Here is a 21,674-nt window from a genome sequence, read left to right as displayed (position 1 = left end):
AATATGACTGATTTTGTTAAAGAGCTGTCATGTTCTCGCTCCACAGCCAGGCAGTTCCTGGGCTGCATTGGGTGGTTTCCAAGGAAAGGTGGGAAGGGCTGGCACTGGGAGGATGGGGGTGAAAGCACCGTGTTGGACACGAAGTGGGTTACCTTTTCAAATGCTGAGCTTCTTTCCTTGTGACATCTCATCTTTTGGGTATTCTGGGAAGGAAATAGCCGATTTCTGAACCAGGTAACTAAGGAGTGTGAAGCATATAGATGTATCTTAGCATCCAGTATGTTGATCTCCATATGTATGAACTACATATGACAATGGTGCTACCACTACTTCCACCAGCTCACAAAGTGAACCAGAGTAGTGAGAGTCAGGATACCATCTAAAACAGCACAAACCTTTCTGTCCAGCGAGTCGCCACTAGGACTCGTGCTGTGATCACCCTTTTCCCACTCCCTGAGAGGTCCCAGGAAGGGAGGAAAGTCATCACGAATACAACCAGAGCAAACAAGACATCTCTAGAGCTACTCAGCACCCCTGAATGCTGAACGGGCAGGCAGTGCTTTAATTTTATCCCAAATTCCAGCTTACACCCACACTGAAACCACCGCTCCACATGCTCCTGCACCATCCAGCTGGCTATCCAGCACACCACCACGCACAGCAGCAGCTTTCAGAGAATGGGCAAAGCATCACCGTTAAACACCGCCTCCATGTAAGCCCACCTAGGGCACATGCAGCTCTGCAGCTATTCCTAGATCCCAACTGGATTCTTCTTTTCATCTTTGTTCTGCCTCCTATTCTGGTGCAGAACCTCAGGCCTGCTGCCTTGGAGCTTCCTCCAAACTGCTGCATTCATCCATTTTTAAAGGTGACCTTCCAACTTTAAAGGAAGTTAGCAAGCCTCACGGTCTTCATTTGCCCTCTGCTTCTTTTCAAGCTGCTCTTTATTATGAATTTAAAAGGGGTCTGAAAGGTTTCTCTATTAAAAAATAAAAATCTTCAGAAAAAAAACACATTTCCACATCATTTCTAGCCCAGTTTTTACAGCAGCCTCTCTGGGTGTCACAGCACTTGCTTGCTGTAAGCTATCAGCTGCCAGCTCTGATAGTGAAACCTGCTTGGGTGCTTGGCCTCCTCCCATTCCTGTGGATGCCTGCCATGCCCATCCTACAACTGGCCTCCCCCTCCTTTGTGCTGTCACTGCTGTGTGGCAAAGCAGAGCCCTGAACTGTGCTGGGTGAAAAAAAACCTTTGAGGGAGAAGGGGTGGCAGTGGGGTTATTTTTAATTTGGATCATACCAGACATCCAGGTTAGAGTGTGGCCTCATAAGCTCTTGTGCTGGCACAAATGAAGAGCAGCAAATAAATGAAGTTCTCTTTATCTCACCTCGCTGCCAAAGCTGCATTTTACAAGCCCTGGGGCTGTATAGCAACAGAAAAGGAAGGTGTCTCCAGCCCTTAGCAATAATAATATTACTCTTGCCAATGAATTGGTCATAGTAATTAAAAAGGCAGTAACAAACCAACTTGACAGCTTTCTGCTGTTGTGGTATGACATTTTGCCATTTAAACAGGACAAGCAGAACCTGAAGTTTTACTGCAATACAACTGAAATAAGAAAGAAAAGTATGAGACTGTGATCTTAAAAAATGAAAGCTCAACTCCCAGCCCTTCTCTTAGATTACAAAATCAAACAAAAGAAGAAAACATCACAAGAAAAAGCAAGCAACCTACCACCTTTTTCACTTTTTTTGGCTAAGGGTTCTGGTGCTATTCAGTCAGGTTGTGTTGACTACTTATTTTTGCCAACAGGTCAGGACACCACAAACCAGCACCATACAACCATGCTCTTCATTTAGTCATCAACATCTGCTTCAGTCCAAGAAACCACAGATATTTTCTGTGTTATGGACATCTGGCTGCCAAGAACAAGGCTGATACCCACAAACTCATTTCATGCTGACCACTAAATGACCACCCTTCAACCTTGTTTGATCCCAGAGTATACCTGGGACTCCTTCATTCTCCATCTAAGCCAATGTGCCCATGCTTCTCCCAGCAGCCCCACTGGGCTCTCACATGGTCACTAGGACATAGCCTTTACTCCTTCAAAGGTCAGCCATCAAGCTGCACAAGGCTGATTACAACCTTGCTACAATTATCTACCAAAAGTAGGAGAATACGTCATATTTTTAGGAGAAAAGAGAGCTTCCCAAAGTAAAGGCAGGATTGCAAGGAGAAGGTGCTGCCAGGTCAAGATTTAGTACAATAAATAATGGAAGGTTCCTCGCCTGTAAATAATGGAAGGTTCCTCGCCTCACATCCTCAGCCTTTTCTTAGCTCTGATGCTCGGTTTTATCTTTGGCCATAAATTATTCATGGACCCTTAAAATATATATAATCTATATCTCCTAGAACAAAGAGTCTTTATTCAGGGGGTTGTGAGAAGCAGGGAGCAGCATGTGCAATGCCTGTACTTGGGCTGGAATGTCCCTTGGGAAAGGACCCTTGTGGCTCCCCACTTCTTTCCAAATCCAGAGGCTGTTCTGAGCTTGAAGCTGAGGTCTGTGGGAGACTCCAGCTCAGTCTCTACAGCACAGGATGTTCTAGCTACTGAGAGTCTCAGGAATTGCTTTCTTGAATCATGCCCAGAACCATCTCAAAGCCAGGCTCTTCTCATCCATCCCTGGCAGGCAGAGTGTATAGATACCACCAGCGCACTGTGGGGGACTTAAATCATTTATGCAGGACTACAGATGAGGAAGCTGCAATAAAAACTTACCTCCATGTCACAGCCTTTACCATCCCGACTTCCAGTTCTCTGCCTTGGCCAGCAGATCACATTTAGTGATTGTGTCTCTTTCCTTGGAAATCCAACATCACCTTTTCACCATCGATATTTGATTCCTACTATGCATACAAACACAAACACACACACGTCCCTGAACCATGATCAGAGAACATCTACTTACTTTTCCAAAGAAGAACATCACTTCAGGCAATTCCAAGGGTGTTATGTCAAAGTAACAGAAGAGATGGCCATCCTCTGATTTGTTGGGGAACCTAAGCATGGGCCTGGGTAAAATCTGATGAAAGCCCATGAGGATCTGTCCTTACTCTGAAGGGAATACAGGCAAGAGATGGAGAGGTCTCAGTCTGGGCAGGCTTGGCAGCAAAGTCTTCAGTGGGTTGTGTCCAGCAAGCTATGGATGCTTCCCTCCCTGTGCTGGCAGGCGAACAGCCCAGGTAGCTGTCAAACCTGAGCTTCACAGTGCTATAAACTAATGGCACAGACATGCCCCAAAGGTTGAACCATCCCTTCAAAGGATTACCCAATATATGCCCATGCAGCCCATTTGTTTTCAGCAGTCTTTTCAGGATCAGAGAGCCAGGTTTCAGTCTATGCTGTATCTACAGCTCATGATCACCACGTTTCCTTTCTCCTTAGAGTCTTGGAGCTCTTCCTCCTTAAAAGAGACACAGTCAAACCTTACTTGCTTGGGTGTACTGGACAATATCTTTGATGCTCTGTAGTCTTTTTTATTTCCTAAGGGTGATTCTGGGTTTTTTTGGTAAGAGATATTCTTCCCTTGTAAGACTGCTATTGATATCGATCTGCCCATTTTCTCTGAGGCTCTGGCCAGCACCACTGAATCCAAGGAAGGAAATTTGGCATAAGATTAGATGCTTCACGCATTACAGTCATGCAGAGGAGCTTAAGGACCTACACAGAACAGTGCCCAACTCCCAGGAGTCCCTCTGCAGTTAACAGGATTAAATGGAACTTTCATTTTAGTCACAGGACAGTATTTTCATCCAAGATGCACTGTCAGGGACTTTGCTGCTTTCTTCTGAAGCCATGGCTATACAGATCTTCTGCTGGGATTGAGTGCCAAGCGTTTCATATGGCAGCAAAAGAGGCGATCCATCTGTAATGCTTTGTTGGCACCAGGCAGAAGGGTTAAAGAACATCAGAGCCTTTTTTGCTTATTGTTGATGAAAACAAGAGACTGGCACCATCATCAAGTAGCCACCCTTGCAGTTCTGTGCTCCTGAGCTTTCTAAAGGAGAGAGCAGCCAGCAAACACCTCCCACAGCCTTGCATCTTCCAGCCGCCAGCCCTGGGTGGGCAAATAGAAGCAACCCCAAATAGGAGGTTAACCCCAGACTCCAGCAGCACTTGGCTCTTCTGGCCTTCTGCTCTCACACAGTGGCACATCTGCAGCGTTTCCAGCCAGAAGAGTCCCTGCTGGTTCCTGAGCAGGGACTGGCAGCTCCTTACTGATACATCTAATGCAGTCCCTTATGCATTTAGAGCAGATCCATCAGAAGAAGTCCTGCTACAGGTCTGAATTCAGCATATTACACACAATAGCTCCCTAGAAGGAGAAAAATGGCACTTACCTGTCTTTAAGTGAGTCACTTCTCAGTCACCTGCAATGTCTGTGCACTGTCAGATGAGATAGCTTTGGGGGACACGTGCTTCTGGAGTTGTTCTAGCAGTGCTGAGTGTATGACTGAAACTTAAACACTCTTAAACTTATAACTCCCTCTGGCACCATTTGATGAACAAATATGTCTCAGGAAACAGAAAGCAAACCTGCAGCCACCTTCAGCATTCTATGGGAGACTGGACCAGGTACCACCAAGGAAGAAGTGACCATGCACAGCTGCTCCTACAGTCCCCAAATACTGCTTGGCACTGATGCAGCAAAACCAAAATGCTCTGTTGATCCAGTATATCTCTAAAAGTACCAGGCAACAAGGCTTCATAAGGAAATCTGAGCAGATGTACAACTCTTTAGACTGGCAAGGCAAGTTCACATTGGTGGTGTTTGAAATATGCATACTGCATTATCATGATGTCGCTTTACATCCCTGTTATTGGCACCAGGGACTGCATCCTGGCAGGACCAGGCCCTGGATACACGTAGAGCATCAACGTGCAAGACCTCCTTCTCCCTTGTATTCTATGTTGCAATACACTCCATCACCTCACCAGTCTAGTCCACAGACTGCAAACATCCCTCCCTCTCCCAATTATCTTAATAAACAGCCTGGACACAGCTCTGGCTCACTTAAGATAATGATGACCTGGCCATGATTAGCTTATTCAGACATCCTGGCACTTTACCGAGCCTCATGTGACTCCAGTCTGACTCTTTCTGGCTTCTCATGAAAGAGGCTGATCTTCAGCAGCAGCTGAGCTGCCATTAATGGATGGAAACCCACACACAGGTCAGACACAGGCTGCTCCCAAAATCCAGGCTGGAGCAATGGAGGTTACTTGCTGTGAAAACAAGCTTTTGCCTACTCCAAAGGCTTGGGGAACAGCAGCAATCTACAGACAGACCTGGTGGGCTGGTACCAGCACCAAGATATAAAACAGAAACATGGGGTTATGGATAATCCCATATAGCGGATTACTGAGGAGCATCTCTGCATATGACATTTCTGCCTGCCTATCTGAAACATTCACTCACCCAACTGAGAACAAAAGCAGCCCCAGTCAGCCAGCCACACAACAGGAATATTTGAAGCAAACCCTTGGAGAAAAAAGCCCAAATAATCTGAAATCATAGGCAAATCCTTGCAAAAAGTCAACTCATCTGCAGGAACCGGGCACAGGTCACAAATGACTCACTAACAGCAGAGCAAATCATTTAACCAGCGCTTGGAACAAATCCCTCCACTTTGTAGAGAACAGCCAAAATTTATTCCTGCTGATTTGTCAGCAGTTACACTCACAAGTTCAAAATGAATATCAAGTTTCACATGTAGTTCTCTTGTACTCACACTCTGCTTTACTGCTGGAGAGACCATCACCTCTCCTTGGAGGAGGAATCACACTGTGTTTATTTACTGGGACTGGGAGCATGGGTTGGGATTTATTCTACCTCTTAACTTGACAAACTCAAAGCCTGAACTTCACACCAAAGCGCTGTCTGACAAAAGCTCCTGAATTCCTGTGCTGATTTCAATAAGAACAGGCACTTACCACTTTTCTGGAAACCGATTACCAAATCCCAGTAAGGAAGACGGACAAACAACCCCCAAAACTGCAACGGTGCATCCAAGGAGGTGAAATTCAGAGCTGAAGAACATAAGGAACTGACACAACCAAAAAGAGCTCCCAGCAGAAGCAGAAAGGTGTCATATCTGCCCTCTGCTCTTTCTGTCTTCCTCACGTCACTTTACAAGAACTGCAAAGGAAGCCACATTGGGTGAATTAACTTATTTTTACCATTGAGTTTCCTACATAATTTTTTAGGGCTCAAGGCAAAACAGTACATGTGTGATCTCCCACGGTGGAGACACAGCGTAGGATGCCCTACAGCCTGTAGTGCACCCCTGTGGCACAACAAGCTCAGGCCACCAGAGATGTGGGGCTGGCAGTTGATGCTCTGCAGCATCAGACCACATGCTGGCACCACCAAGGAGCCTGCCTGTCATGAGGAGAGGGGAAAAGGGGGAACACTGGAGAAATCACAAAAGATATGCCATTGCTTCACCAGGTAAAGCACCTTCTCTAGCTGAGTGTGTGCCACTCTCCTTTACACTCTTTCCCCTTCAAAGGGCTGTATGGACTTCCCTGCAGCTTGTTACAGTTCTCCACCAACTGATCAGGGGCTGCAGGTGCTGGTAAATACACAGTTAATAAAGATTCTTTGACTTATTGCGTAAACCGCACCAGAAACCCTTCAAAACGTTAAGCAAAAATGAAGTCACCTGGCATTGATTTGTTGCATGCTCTCTTCCTCCTGTTGCTCCAGACCTGTGGTTTTTAGCTTTACTACTGTATCTAGGCCTCTTTATCCTCTGCTAATGCCAAAGCTTAACCTCGAGGATCTGCAGTATGTTCTGGGTGCAAATCAGAACAGTGGTGATGCACCACTGCAGTTTGCTGAAACAGCAGAAGCACCATCCTCTGACTGCCCACAGCTCCTGGGACTTCTGCCTCTGCCTCCCTGGACAGCAGGGCCCAGACACATGCTGGAAAGGCTAAAGACCTGGTGGTAGAGAAAACCACCACCTTCAAAAGTAGGGCTGGCTCTTAAAAGCACATCTAAATAAACAAAAAAGCAGCAAAGGACATCAAGACTCAGCCGGTGCAACTTTGCATAAGCAGCTATTGAGACTCAATATACCTACAGCATCACACACATCAAACACTTGTCCAAGCAAGTCAAAGCCCAAGGTCCCACTGGGCCACACACTGATTCCATAATGCAGAGAGGTATTGTGCCACCATCATACCGTGCCCATCACACTCACTGCAGGCACGGAGCCTTCACATGGGTACATGAGGCAACAGAGGTGACCAAGAAGCAAACACAAGGATAAACAAGTACCCAACCCCTCTGCAGTGCATGTCAGAGCCTGTGGGCATGTTAGGTTAGCTCCGTGGGAACTGGCAGCATCAAAAACATTGTGGGAACTCATAAGTAAGGATCAGTTGGCCTGAAATACAAAGCAAAGTGCACTAAGGCTGACTGTACCAGCAGCCTGAGTAACTGGCTAATCAGCCCTCTGTTTGCAGTGTTTCTGGTTGTGAAACATGAGCAGACCCGAGTAGAAGGAAGGAAAAGACAGAGCTACCAAGACCCATATTTGTTCCCCACACCTCAGAAATGAAAGAGAAGTAGGGATAAAATCCAGTGCAGATCAGCCGCCCATCCTGTGTGTAAGGTTATACGTGAGGAGACAACCATTTGTCTCAGGCACCACAGGCATTCCTGGAAAGGTACAGGTCTCAGCCATCACCTAATCCTGTGAACCATAACACACAGTCGCTTCTAGAGGCACACTCATTAGAAGGGAACAGCATGCAGAAATTCACTCATGGCATCATTTTGAGACATTGCTTGAAAGTCATGTCAGGAAGTTAAAGGAACAGAAGGATGCTGGAAAACATATTTCTATCAAAACTCTCACCAGGTTATCTAAGAAGGTTCCAGCAACATCTACCAATATCAGCTCAAACACACTCCAGCCTCATGCCTACAATCATCTGCAGGTTGGCACAGCAACTTGAAGTCATGTAAGTGACATGTAAATATCATCATATAAATGATCATCAACGATACTAATGATACCAAGACACAGCCACTAAGACACATCCTCATGCCAGACCCTGCATGTTGCAGACTTGCTCCTCTCTCCTTCTGGAGCAACCATCCTTACATGAACTCCTGATGAGGAACCCAAAAGCAGCACACACCTTTACCCCACTACATCAAACACCTCCTTGCTAGCTTAGTAAGCTAATTGTCCCTGATTAAGAGACAACAGTTAGCACCCAACAGGAGAGCAATTTGCACAGCCAAGCAGGGAGACCTGCAGCAAGAGCACGTCCTGAAACAAAAAACCACTGCAGCCAGAACAATCATTTAGTGTCAAGCTCCCTGAGAGATAAGTCTCCTAATAAAACTCCTTGCACTAGGTGTAGAAACTTGTCTTGGCAAATCCTCACACAATCTCCCAGCAGTACTGCCTTGTCCCTGAGAATATGACCATTTTGAGCTACAAAAAACAACAGGCTGTCAACTGAGATGATCGGCAGCTAAGCTCTCAGGCAAGAAAACGTCTTTGTGCCTGATGAGACTGACAGAAGCAAGAGCTACACATGAGCAATGTTCATATCACAAGTGTAAATCCCACCCTCCACACCCCCCACAGAAGAGAACAAACTGTACTCCCCACACATGGACCATCTCATGAAGAAGTAGACTATGGGATGTGTCATTCTGAACGTTTTATTTATTTTGTCTTCAAAGAAGAGGCCTGATGCAGCTGTTTCGTTAGAAAATAAAGTGTTTATTAAGAAACTAGACATTGAACACCCCTATAGTCTCTGTGAAAAGGGACCGTCCATTTCCCATTAGCACAGGATGATAGTTATGGCAAGATAAGAATGCTCAAAGATGGAGGAGTCTCATTGACAGAAAATGAGGTAATGATTTACAATAATTAAAAATAAAATAAAATTTAACAAAAGAAAGAAAACATCCTTAGGCTTGCTACTTAAAGCCACCGATCGCAAACGGCCATGACTGGCTTTTGTTTTTCAGCAGTGAGGAACCAGAGACTTTAATTGGTGTTAAACAAATTGAGACATTGATCACAGTGGGGAGAACTGCTTTAAATTATGCTGTTCGGTCCGGAGAATTTCTTCTAAGCAGAGATGGACCTGAGCTGCAAAATTCAACCCTTCCTCTGCTAAGGTGTTTGGATATAGGCTTCTGGTCCAGGCTCACGGATGTATCTCTACGACTGATACAGGCAGTTGAGAGCAGAGTCCCCTGAACAGTGCTAGGGAGAGGAGACAGTTTGGATGGACAAGACATCCCCAGGTCAGGTGGGAGACTTCCAGGAGATGGGGAAATTCAGTTCAGACAAGCACCCAGTCAGTGATTCACATGCTTGGCGAAGCTCCTCCTCTCTCTGTGAATCTGCAGGTTGAGGTGTCAATAGCACACAGCCGCAGGTCCTCTCTGGCGGTGCACCTCTTGCATTTCCAGCTCCGATGCGGGCAGGAAACATTGCTGGGAGTTTTGGTCATGGTTTCTGAAGCCATCCAACCTGAGCCAGGCCTCCTCGTCCTAATGCAGGTGCCCCCCTAAGGCATGTCTGTTAACTTAAAGCAATCTGCTACCGTTTCTCCTGTACTCTTCTATTGCACTTTACCTCTTTATGCAAATGAACCACGAGAAGAAGCAAGAGAATGGAATATTCCCAGGGACACCCCTGTGGGAAAGCTGATAGTAAAAACTCCTGGCAATCTCCAAGGTGGTTCATGCGGGTCACTTATAAAGGCAGGATGAAGCAGAACATCCCATTCTGAGGCTTCTGCCCAGTTCTGGCAGAGGGGGACCGTGACTCTTTCCAGCGGCTGTGACCCTTCAGGGCTGAGGATCTGAGATACCCCTGATGTGATAAGGTCATCTTGGGCCACCAAGAAGGCAAGCAAAGCTGAGTGGCTGGTGAGCAAGCTCCTGGTTCAATACTCCTCTCAGAAAAGGATCTGGCCACACCTGAAGCTTCTGGAAGGTTTTTTTAGCTCTAGAGAAAATCTGCCTTGCTTATAGGTTATCACTGACACGTGTGAGCAAATCTGTATTTCCCGTACACGTGACATCCAGAGAGTCCAAGGAAAGCCCTGCAAGTTGCCACAAGGGCAGCTGGCTTCTCTTAAGGACAGGATCAAAGGGTTTACTTTTCCATCTGAGAGGCTTTGGATGAAGTAAGACAAAAGTGGGATGGGAGAGGGGGGAGAGAATACAAATATTGGCCAGAGAACAGGATCGATATTCCAGTTTATGCCAGAGAAGAACCAACAGAATACTTATTTTTCCTCTCCTTCAGTCAGCCAGCCTCGAGCTGATGGTCCTGGGTACGTGACTTGGTTACAATCAATCTCTAGTTGGGTGGGAATACAGGGGAGAGCTAAAGGGGGCTGGAAAAGACCCGGCAACCGGGACCTACGTGCATCTGATACGCCCTTCCACTTTGCTTACTGCCCTAGTCCTGGCAAGGACACAAACCCTCCTGCACTATGGATTCTCCATCCATACGGGAAGTCCAGGCAACTCCTCAGATAAAGCTCATCATTCAAGCAGCAGGGAGAGACCAGAGTACGACAACGATATAGTCAGATCCAATGAGCCGCTCTAACACACACAGACAGACAGACAGACAAAAAAAGCCTCCTAGAATATGTGCACTTCAAAGATAACAACATTCTCTTCCTGTCAGAGAAGACTTCTTTCTTTCTTTGTTTCTTTCTCTCTTTCCATTATTATTCCTTCCAACATTATTTTCTGTGCAAGAACTGGGAGCGGGGCTGCCTGTGTTCTTACCAAAAGTCTTCATTCTGCTTTAGGTTCTTCCAGGCTCCCCGCCTCGGCTCGCTCTGGGAGACCTCCCATGGCGGTGCCACATAAGAGGTGATGGCAGCATTCACTGGGTGTTGCGAAGACACAAGCTTACAAGGAAAACTCCAAGCAGGGAGGACATGACTAAAGATGTCAGTTTGGTTGGCTTGGTTGGTTTTGTTTTGTGTTTTTATTTTAAAGCAAAAGTACAATTATTTACTGTGTTATTAGGATGACTCCTTTCAACTGGGTTTTAAATTCTCTTTATTTGCTCTCATTGCTGCTGTTGTGCCTTGCAGGAATATTTAACGAACACAGCGACCATTGGAGGAAAAGAACAACCCTGTTATCTGGTGACAGAAAACCAGTTTCAGTTGGCTTTAACGTGTGTACAGGCAGGGCTGTAGAGTCCTATTAGGAGGAGACCTCAATCCATACAGACCACGCTTACTGCTTCCCACCATTTTGAGGGCACAGCCTATAAACTTGACATCAGAACAGGGACTTTTAAGGAGTTTTTAAAAGCCATGACGTCCTTTGCTGAAATAAACACTGACATCCTCAACATAAATGCCTTGGTTAAGAGGTTTGGAATGTCCAGGGAGGCTTATTGGATTCAACATAATTTCTCTGAAACCTAAAGGGGAAAAAAAAACAGAAAAAAGAAAAAAGCAAAATAAAGTAAACGAAAAAACAAAAAAGAGCAAAACTAGAAAAAAAGAGAGATATCGACACACATGTAATTATTAAAAAGAACCAAATGAATAACCAGCAAACGGCTGCCATTAAATTAAAGCCAAAATGCCCTCTCTGGGTAGGGCTACCTCACTCCGTCTTTCCATGAGGAACAGGCAATTATTGCATGTGGTACGTGCAGACACAAGTGCTCTGAGGACAAGGGGCATGCAACCAGTCTGGACAGAGAACTGGGAACTACTCTTTTCTAAAGGTTCCCACTCACTGGAAGTTAAAAGGTCCTGATTCCTGCCTAGTCCATCTTCCACCCCCCCCCCGCCCAGCAGGGAGTAGGGAAAATGGAGAATTCTTCCTATGTCTCTCACTATTTATTTGGTCTGGCTTAACATTTCTGAGGCTGAAGAGTACCATTGCATGGCTGGGGAGACCCACAGCTTTCCTTAGCCCTGGCTGTCCCATCTACACCGAAACTTGCACACTGGAGGCATCTTCTCCTTACATGGCCCCACCTCTTTAAAAGTAATTTGAAGGTTTAGGATTTGCCAGAAGTACTGGCCAGATGAAAAGGAAAAATAAGAGGAGCAGAGAACACAGGCATGCTCCTTCCTTACAAACTTACTGGGCAAATACATTTCCAAGGGTTGTATTAACCATCTCTTCATAAATGCTCCTGCCTTGGGATGCCCCAGCCAGGGAAACCCATTACTAGCATGTTTTTAATAATAATTAACATCTAATTGTTTCTATGGTAAAGATGAACACTTTTCTCTAAAGCTAAATAAATGCAAATATTCAGGACTTGTCAGAGAATGGTTCTCTAGACTGGAAGAAGCAAGCCTGTTATGCAGCTTTGGATGCGAGCTCCAGGAAGGAATCCTTCTGCTGAGAGATCCACAACCCTTTCCCCAAGGTCTGACTGAAGGAGGGCACAATCTGGTTCACTGTTAGGACACATCCTGATGTTTAGCCTACATTCCCTGTTTTCTATCATTTTTTGTGCTGAGTCCTGCGTGTTCTTGCAGAAAAGACTCATTCATTTGTCTTCAGGTGTCAGCTCATCATTTTTTACATTACTTTCCCAGACACCCATTTGTAATGATACTTCTCCTAACTGAGGCTAATGAGCTGGAAAGAGACATAGGCATAGGTCATTGAAGGTAGCTGCTAAGACTGCAGTGGAGTTGCTCTTAGCTCAGACCAAGCATGTGGACATAAGAGGCTTCTATGCCAGTTTAGCAAAATCCCAAGTACAGATCCACTGACTTGCCAGGACCAAGACATGAATAGCAAGATTCTGGGGATTGCTCTATTCTGTCCCAGCTCTCAAGGGCCCAAAGGGTTTTTCCATGGAAATTACTGGGACGTTTTGGCTACACAAGGGCTCTAACACCTGCAAAGTGCTCCCATTCCTCATACAGTAACAGGATGCTCAACAAAGCAGATAACTTAGCCCAAGTCTGGCATCACTAGAGCAGCATGGAGCAGTTTGGATATCCTTGTGAATTGATCTCAATAGGAAAAGTGTTTTCCACTAGGCTAGGAACAGAAAGTTTCTCACACCAAATCTACACCAGCCAGAATATTCCTCCCCCATCCCATTTCTTCCTTCTGCTCTTTTCTTTTATATCTATTTATATTTCTTCCCTGCACTATCTTATTCCATCTGCTCGTCAAATGCATGCCTCTTTTGGTGAACCTGAGGATGAAGACGAAAGTTGTTTGTTTGGTTTGGAACTGTTTAAACTTGTTTGGGAGAAACTATCTGTTATTCTCAGTGGCCCTGAAGGGCTGATCCACATGGGGAGGGTAAGCCAGGCTCGGCTTCAGTTCAATGTGTCATAAACAAAATTCATAGGCAAATTCCAAGCGTTGAAATATCATTAGTGGTGAGAAAGAGACTAGCTCAACTCTCAGAGTTTAAAGTGCTGATGCTTGGAAATGTGCATGCAAACTAAGTCTATTTCTTATCAGAGTTACTGGGAGACAAATAAACATGGCATCCCTGAACATCGCTATTTATCGTGTTTTGTTTTTCATAATATAAATATGTTTTATGGCTACCAAAGGATAGCTGGGAAAGTCTATGCTCAACAACACCAAGTATCTCCAAGGAGCACTCCTGTCTGCTTTTATTTTCTTTGCATTTCTTAGCTCTGCTAAATTAAGGCAATTCCACTTCTGCCGGACCACATCCAACAGACCTAAAAACCCACTGGGGACACACAGCCTCAGCAAAGGGACATGTGAAAGATCAGCAAGGCTTAAGGCTCTGGCTGCTGAGGGCTCTGCTCTTTGTCATCAGTGCTATGCTGTGAATCCCAGCTGCAGGGATCTCCAGTGACAGCAGGATCTTTGCGGGATGGGACTGCAGCAGGGGTTACTCCATAACCAACATGCAGTTGTTATTGAGGATGATTGCAAAAGTGGCAGACAGCCTATGTTTCTGAAGCTCAGAGGCTGAATACACACACCACTGGCTTGGGAAAGCAATGCAGCAACAGTCATTTTGGCATCCTCTCCTTCTGATTTATCAAAGTCCCCAAAGAATCTGAAAAACCCCATGCTTATCTCCAGACTGGTTTTCTCTCTTTCCTCACTGCTGTCTCCCGTATTGCACTGCTACCTTCAACCCCATTCTCTTGTATGGAGCAGAAACCAACAAGGCTCTTGCTAGGTTTATGTCTTCACTGTCGAATGTGAGAAGGATGATGTTCACTGAGATGTCCAGAGTTAAACGGGTGAATCTCAACAGGTTCAGAATTTGGATGCTACTATGACAAATGTCACCTTTCTCCCATCAAAGCTATTAGCTCCTGAAAAATTAGTTTGGAAATGTCTTAGAGAATCTGGGGTGTTCGTTTTACTTCTTTCTCCCTTCTCCCCCCCCCCAGAAAAAAAAAAAAAGAGAAACAAAGTGTTCATTTTCTTAGAATGACTTGGGGAAATTTTAAAAACAATCTCTTTTGTTTGACATTTGTCAGTGCTAGCTGGAAAATTAGAGGAAAAATACCGTATTTGACACATTGATTGTAGATTTGGAGGGAAACTCCAATATACAAGCCTGAAAATAGTAAGGAGGTAAAAACCCCACCTTGTAGATTCAAATCAAAAGCATCTCAAGAGCTACAAAATCAGGAAGGGTCTGACAGGTTGAACTTTGTGCTTCTCCTTCTAGTGAGACCACTTTTTAAACTCAAACATGATACTGTCTCTACTAATAGCCATGGTATGGTGGTGGAATAAATGTATGGAAAGTGTTGGAGAACAGGGAAGGAGGAATGAGCTCAGATTTGCTGTGCAGCTCTAACAGCTTGAGATGGAGGGGGAAAATGGAGTATTTTCTCTTAGCAGGCTGAAAGGATGTGGCAATGGAAGGACAAGAAAATTGAAGGCAACCGAACCATGCAATCAGTTTTTGTCCTCAACCCTGGCCATCCACTTAGTCCTCCAGAGCTGTCCTGCACTTCCCACCACCCTGGCTAGTTCCCCATGCACATACCCAATGCAACCTACAGACAGTTCCTGCAAGGAACACCTTTCCTCCACTGACTGGTGGTGACAAACCAGGTCATTTCAACTCGTCTTCACTGTCTGCCTTCTGGTAAAATTGCAACCACTAAAATATACCATGCTTCTAGGGCTTTTAAGATCCAAGGCTGCTCCAAGTCACTGGAGAAGAACAGCAGGGAACATGGCATGGGGAAGAGAGGGAACCACACAGAAAACGATGCAGAACTCCTCATGGCAGCCCCATCCACAATAGCAGGAGTGGTGCATCCCAGTTGTGAAACCCAAGGATGGAAACTGCTTCTAAAACAGGAGCAAAAATTGCTGTGGGAACAGATGGGAAAAGCAAGGGGATGCCATGCGAAGCCTGGCAAAAATGGGTTAAACAAAATAGCAAATTAGGTGCAATAAGCTGGCCAAACATAACACTGCTATCCACACAGCCCACATTAGGCAACAGAGCTTTGATCTCTCTTCTGTGTTACAGCAGAATTTACGATATAAAGGAAAAGCAATAGGGGACTCCAACAACAGAGTACATTTTATCTTTCTCTATGCACAGATATGAAGTATGAATAGCATCAAAGAAGGCATGAAAACCATCAAGCCTGGCCTGCATCCAGAGCAAAAGAAACAGCCATCCGTCTAGTCAAAGCCAGGACTGATATGTCTGTATCAGAGGGGAGAGCAACACAGCGGTCCAGGTTCTCTGTCATGGATGGGTTCATCTGCAGGCCTGTGACACAAAACTCTCTTTTTTTCCCCTCATTCCTCCCCCAGCATATAATATAACAGGGTGAGATGCAACCCAGCCCGAGGCCTTGCTTGTAACAACAAATAAGGTCACAGAAGGTCAGCAAAAGCACACTACGAGGTTCTCCCTGATGCTCTCAGCTGCATATAACCACGTCATCTCCTCCAGCATCCAAAGCAAAGTCAAAGAGCCTAGACCACCTCTCATTTACACCAGTCTGACCCTGTTGACCACAATGGAGAACTGCAAGAAAATTCAGTCCACAGATGAATTTCACACTGACACACAGACCTCAAGTAGACCTTCAACTAGATAACAGCTCTCTTAAGATTCAAAGGAAACCTCTGAGAGCTACAGAAATGTTTATGATTATTCATTTTCATGGAAACAGGGTCCTTATTGTTCCCTTCCACAGCACAGCAGCTCACCTTGTATCTTCGTTCATTTTCCAGGGTATAACCTCAGGCATAAGAGTCTCCCACTTTACACAATGAGACTTGTCATCACTGGAAACCTCTTGAGAATGTGCTAGATGGAGCTCTAGCTAGTTTGTGGCATCTTCGTCTTCTCCACAACCCAAAATCACAAGCAGGGGGTCGCAGCACTGCATATGCTTTTGAGGGCAGGAAAGGGAAGAGATGGGCTGAGAGCAAGAGAAGCAGCAGAAGCAAATGGGTCCAGAAGATCCCATTTCCACACAAGCTTCTCTCAGGCTTATTAGAGCAGAGGAAGGGGTAGGAGAATACCGCAGGCACTCAACAGCCAAACAATGCTCCATGAGAAAAGGGCAGTGTTCTCAGCTTTCCATGCAGTGGGCTCTTTAAGACTATGTAAGATCCATTAAACCTTTGGTCGGAGGAATTCCAGTATCCGTTGCATTTCTACTGTTGCCACCGTTAATGTGGGCCATGTCCATGTTAGCCCAAGTTTGTTTTCTCTGGAACTCTTGCATGGATGGAGTAGTTCCAAAATACTAAATGATGTAGCCTGATAGCTCAGGAGGCAGAGCTCCAAGATTCCCCACCGATCCCCCTTAGGAAAAGCCCTAAAGTAGGAAAGCACTTACCAGGGTATAAAATGAAAAATATAACAAGGAAAAAGAAATATCTATTTAAGACCAAGGGCAAAATAAAAAGGCTATTTTCAGGTCTGAGATACCCTGCGATTTGAGACAAAGCTACCCTCCATGTCTACAGGCACAGCCAATGCTTTTCTCCAGCCTGCACTGAGGTGCAGCTATTTGAAGCCACTCGGAGGCCCACTGCATGATGGAAGGCAGCCAGATCAGTTGGGCCTCATCAGTTTGTTTTTGTTAGATTGAAGCCAGAGTATGTGAAATGACTTGTAAAGAGGACTAGGGAAGGGGGAAGGACTGGGCACTCAGCAGTTTCGCCCACAACATGCAGAGCTTAGTCTCTGCCTTGTTTAAATCATACTGGGTCACAAAGGAGGTACCTGAGCAAAAAGGATGGCTGGTTTGTCCCTCGCAATATCCATCAATATGCAAGAGTGTGTGGCAAAACTCCTGAGGTTTATAGGTCAGCTGAGAGAACAAGCTGCAGGAAGGGGCTTGCAGAACACCTTAAGGTTCAGTAGTAGCTGACATCCTAGGCATCCTCGAGCTGCCTCTGTCCCTCTGTGTGCTCACACTGCTGCATCCAGGAGCCTTCTCCTCTGCAATTCCCACCATTGGAGGAACCACCACAGCTCCCTGCCTCCACAAGTCCCCATTTCTCACTACTGTGCACTCTCTCTGCACTCCACAAAGCCCAGGGGACCCGGCTTGAGAGATCCCATCCCAACAATCCCAAACATCATTTTCATCACTTTGGTTTTCAAATATACTCTTTCGTCAATCATGTTTTTAAGTCAGCCCTCAGAGTGAAGCCCATTTAAGCACTGTGCTTAACATGACACAGCTTTTCATTTCCATTTTGCCTGACAGGTATCCGTGTCCCTCCAACATCTCCTCTGTTCCCCAGCTGCTTCAGACAGCAATAGTTACCCTGAGCATTTCACAGTCACTGAAACCACTGACTGATCTGCCCAGAAATGACTATCCACTGGGGAAGAATCTAGTTGGGCTCATGTTCCCTAATTGCTGATTAATTCCAATTATGGTACAGCTGATCCACCAGTACCACAGATCACCACATCAAAGAGCCAACCAGCAAAAGAAGCCCCTGAGTTAGAACAGCAACAGTCTTGTTGCAAACTTCTTTACAGGCAGAGAGAGCTTCATAAACATTAATTTGTTACGCCTTGCTCATTCCCTGGGGAGGCAGGAGCTGTTATATGCATGATACAGATGGCAAAACAGTGGCGTGGAGCAGGACCATGGTTTCTTCAAAGTCCCTGAAGGAGCTGCTCTCAGTCACGGGCACTTAACAAGGAACAGCCCCAGCTCCCAGACTCCTGTGCTCTGGGGAACAGGAGCTCTGGGGTCTAGAAGGGGGCATAAAGGGCTTGGTAAAGCTAGATGGCTGGGATATGAGAGCAGACACCAAAAGGAGACACACACAGCGGATGTGGAAGCACACAACCGCTGTAGTTTGCAGCTGGGACCTTCCCTGCCCAGGCAGTGAAGGCAGTGATGTTCTCCTGCTCTTCAGAAGGCATTGTGGAGGAACTGATCAAGGCCCAACATATATCCTTGCTTGATCAAGTCTGTTTTACTCTGCCATCTGCTCCAGCAATACCTCATGTCATCTGGAAAGGCCAGAGCTGCCCTCCAGGAAGCCCAGGAGCGGTACAAGCCTGAGAGCCTGCAGTGTTGAGTGGAGCATCCTGGGGGGAAACATGATTTTGTGGAGTTTACAAGCTGAGGATGGGAACCGAGGAGCGCAGGAGATGCTGGCAGGAAAGGAGGCACCGAGCACTACAGAGAAGCTGTAAATGAGAACAGGAAGAGGCTGAGGGCAAAGCCACAGTGACAGCAGTAGGGAGCCTCCAGGAACAAGGTTCTGTTGATTTTGGAGGCTGTTTGGATGCTGTGGAATTCTTGTCCTTTGTCTGTGTCTCTCCGGTGCTCCTACTCTGCTGATCGCTTCAGAAATGAAGGCTGCCAGTGCAGCTTTTCTTCTCTTGATACTTGCCCCACTAGATGGTTCTCAAATTAAGTTGCCTTCTGCACCAAAATAGACCAGAAAAGTGACATTATTCTTCTCAGGGGAGAGCTCCCCATTCCAGAAACTGTTTCAAGACCATGGCTTGGTACTTGCCAGTATGTGGCAAGCTCTAAAACACACACCCCAGGACAGAGGGAGGGCTGTGTTTTCCCCAAGGGAAGAGGGTACAGCAAGCAGGGGAACATAGATTTGCACTGAGATCATGCTGCTCCTAAGGAACAGTTTGGGTAGTGCCAGCCAAATGAGCGGCAGGGATTTGTGGTGGCCTTCATTCTGCAGGAGGGGAGAAAGGGGATTTGCTCCCACAAAACTGACATGATATACAGCATGGTTTTGCAACAGAAAGGCCTGGAAAGAGCTTTGAAGCCAACAAAGCAGAGATGTGGTGAGCGGGGACCCCCCAGGCAGTGCACTCCAGCCCACAGCAGAGGGTGAGCTTTGCAGAGCACGGAAGGTCTGGCAAATAACAGCAGGGCAGCAAATGAAGACCTAAGCCCAAAACACATGCCTTCTGTCAATTAGGAGTCTTCATTCAAATGCAAGAGGAAGGACCAGGGCTCCTTTCCTCCAAGCTTTTCCCAGCAGGTGGTCTAGCTGTGAATTGCTGCTCCAGCAGTCAGCTCCAAGCTTAATGAACTACATGACTGCCAGACCATTCTCTGACCCAGTTTCCTTATGGTCTGAAAGTAAGTCTCCCTCTCTCCGTTCTCCCCGTCACCTAAACACACAAGGCACTTAAAGCACTGCAGCTCAATCTTATTTCACACCACGTAATTCTGTGCAAGCCTGTTGTGTCAGGCCCACATGTGCCATTGGCATGTGTTGATCAAATATCCCTAGAGATGAGGCGCAGGGAAAGGGCTGAGGTCCCAGCCCTCTGAATGAGGAGGCACTTGAACATGGAAACTCCTGGGAACATGACTATCCAAAATCCATTTTCCTTCTGCCAGAGGCTTTCATACTTGAGAAAAGAGGAAGCAGTTTTACTTAATAAGTTCTTTCCTCTTCATCTATCATTAGAAGTCCTGCCTCCCACCACAGCCAGGACATGTCCTTTATGTATGTCACTCCCCAAAGCAAGGGCTGGCCATACCAGGGCAAAAAACATACACTTCTAACGACACTTTCATATCTGCAGATGCAACTAAATATAAGAGATTACGGTCCACAGCCCTAAATTCAATCTCAGTGTCAAAACCATCCTATGCAGAGAGGAAACAGAGCTGAACAAAGCCAAAAGTGCCAGCACAAAGCAGGGAGAGCGTGCACTCAAAACCTGCTGCATGTGGGACACGTGGGATGGCCAGTGGGCAAGCGTGTGAGAGCAAAGCAGAGAGCGATGCTGCGGCACAGAGCACGTGGCAGGGAGCAGAGGAGTGCGGAGAGGGGCCGGGGAGCACGAGCACTCACGTGTGGGGCTGGGAGCATAACACTGCTGAGCATTTACTCTCACTTTACATTACAGATTTAATGGCTTTTAACAAGAGACTTTGTAAGTGATCAGGAATTGGAACAAAAGGAGCTGGGGGAATAATTATTCTAACCAGGGGAGCTAAAGAACATGGCAAAATCGCGTGCTGAGCAATCATGCTAATTAAAGGCACCCAGAAGAATCAGGAGAGAAACGCCAAATGGTTTTCACTCTGCTGCCCTAATCCACTAACTGCCTCGTCACCGACTCCCACTAGCTGTAGGAAGGACAGCTCCGGGTGAGTTGGTTTGTAGCAATAAAGGATGGAGCTAAACAAGTGACACGGGGGTTGGTCCCCTCTGCAGTGGGCTAAAGTGATGCTTAACAGTGGCTGCTTGGCACCAGCAGCCAGGGAGGTTGGAGACCAAATGCTCCCATAGCCTCTGGCTGAGCAGCAAGGGTCCAAACACACTTCCCAGAAAGGAGAACAACTACTGGCAGCTACACTATGAAGCTAAACACAAATCACAGTCACAACACTGGTCCTTTTAAGCTGGTCAGCTGCTGCTTCTGCAATTAGCTGTGTTACATGGCTCAGCACAGTGGTCTGTGTCCAGGGAGCATGTTTCCCATTTCATACCAAAGCCCTGGCAGCACTGAACATGCTGCTGTCCTTGTCTACACAGCTTTGGTCATCGATGGGTTGGATCCACTCAGGTTGGTGCAGTGGCTTTCAAAGGTAAGAACATTTTCTATGCAGTGGGCACCATCTCCTACTGTTTAAAGAGCCAGCAGGGGATCATATCATGACAGCATTAAAAAGGAAGAACTAACATTGCAACATGGGGAGATTTTCACTCAGAAGTGGAAACTAGGAAAATGTTCACATTGTAGGGAAAGGAAATGAACACAATATTGCTCCAACAGACTAGAAGCTTTACAGACCCAAATAAAAGCTCCCATTCACTCAGCCAGCTGAAAAACCCAAAACAGACTCCTCAAGGAGCTGCTGAGCCTTGACGGGCTGGGGATGTCAGGGGAAGATCTTCCTCAGACATTGCTGGAATCCAACAAGGCATCACATGCCAAGGCAGACGGGTGCAGAAAACATGATTAAGAGAGCAAGACACACAGTGGTGAAATGGCATGCTCAGTACAAAGAAGTCTCTCTCTGTCCTTTCCAGCCTCCAGGAGAAGGTTCACCTCGGATAACTGCTTGAATAAGATGTGAATGCTTTTCTCTCCAGCAGTGCAGACCTGGGTTTTGTTGCAACAGTTGCCTGTGTTGGCGCAGTGAGAGCTGT

At 46.2% G+C, this 21,674-nt stretch overlaps 1 protein-coding gene across 5 annotated transcripts in view; it reads right to left on the bottom strand.

The window, feature by feature from the left end:
- NTRK3 (neurotrophic receptor tyrosine kinase 3) overlaps positions 1–21,674 on the bottom strand; it is a 209,110-nt gene that overhangs the window by 59,758 nt on the left and 127,678 nt on the right. Inside the window, exon 13 of one of the 5 annotated variants that reach the window (XM_062630703.1) lies at positions 8,797–11,511. The exons of the other annotated variants lie outside the window; for them this stretch is intronic. Within the exon in view, the coding sequence (XP_062486687.1) occupies positions 11,393–11,511 (119 nt within the window). The 3' untranslated portion in view covers positions 8,797–11,392. Of the gene's footprint in view, positions 1–8,796; positions 11,512–21,674 lie in introns of those variants that run through there. 5 annotated transcript variants of the gene reach the window in all.

This window comes from Pezoporus occidentalis, unplaced genomic scaffold (assembly GCF_034315485.1).
Source record: "Pezoporus occidentalis ecotype Australia unplaced genomic scaffold, CSIRO_AGI_Poc_V1 ctg11, whole genome shotgun sequence".
In the NCBI taxonomy this organism is placed as follows: domain Eukaryota; kingdom Metazoa; phylum Chordata; class Aves; order Psittaciformes; family Psittacidae; genus Pezoporus; species Pezoporus occidentalis.
The sequence above is the reverse complement of the archived record's forward strand: the minus strand, read 5'-3'. Positions and strand labels throughout refer to the sequence as shown.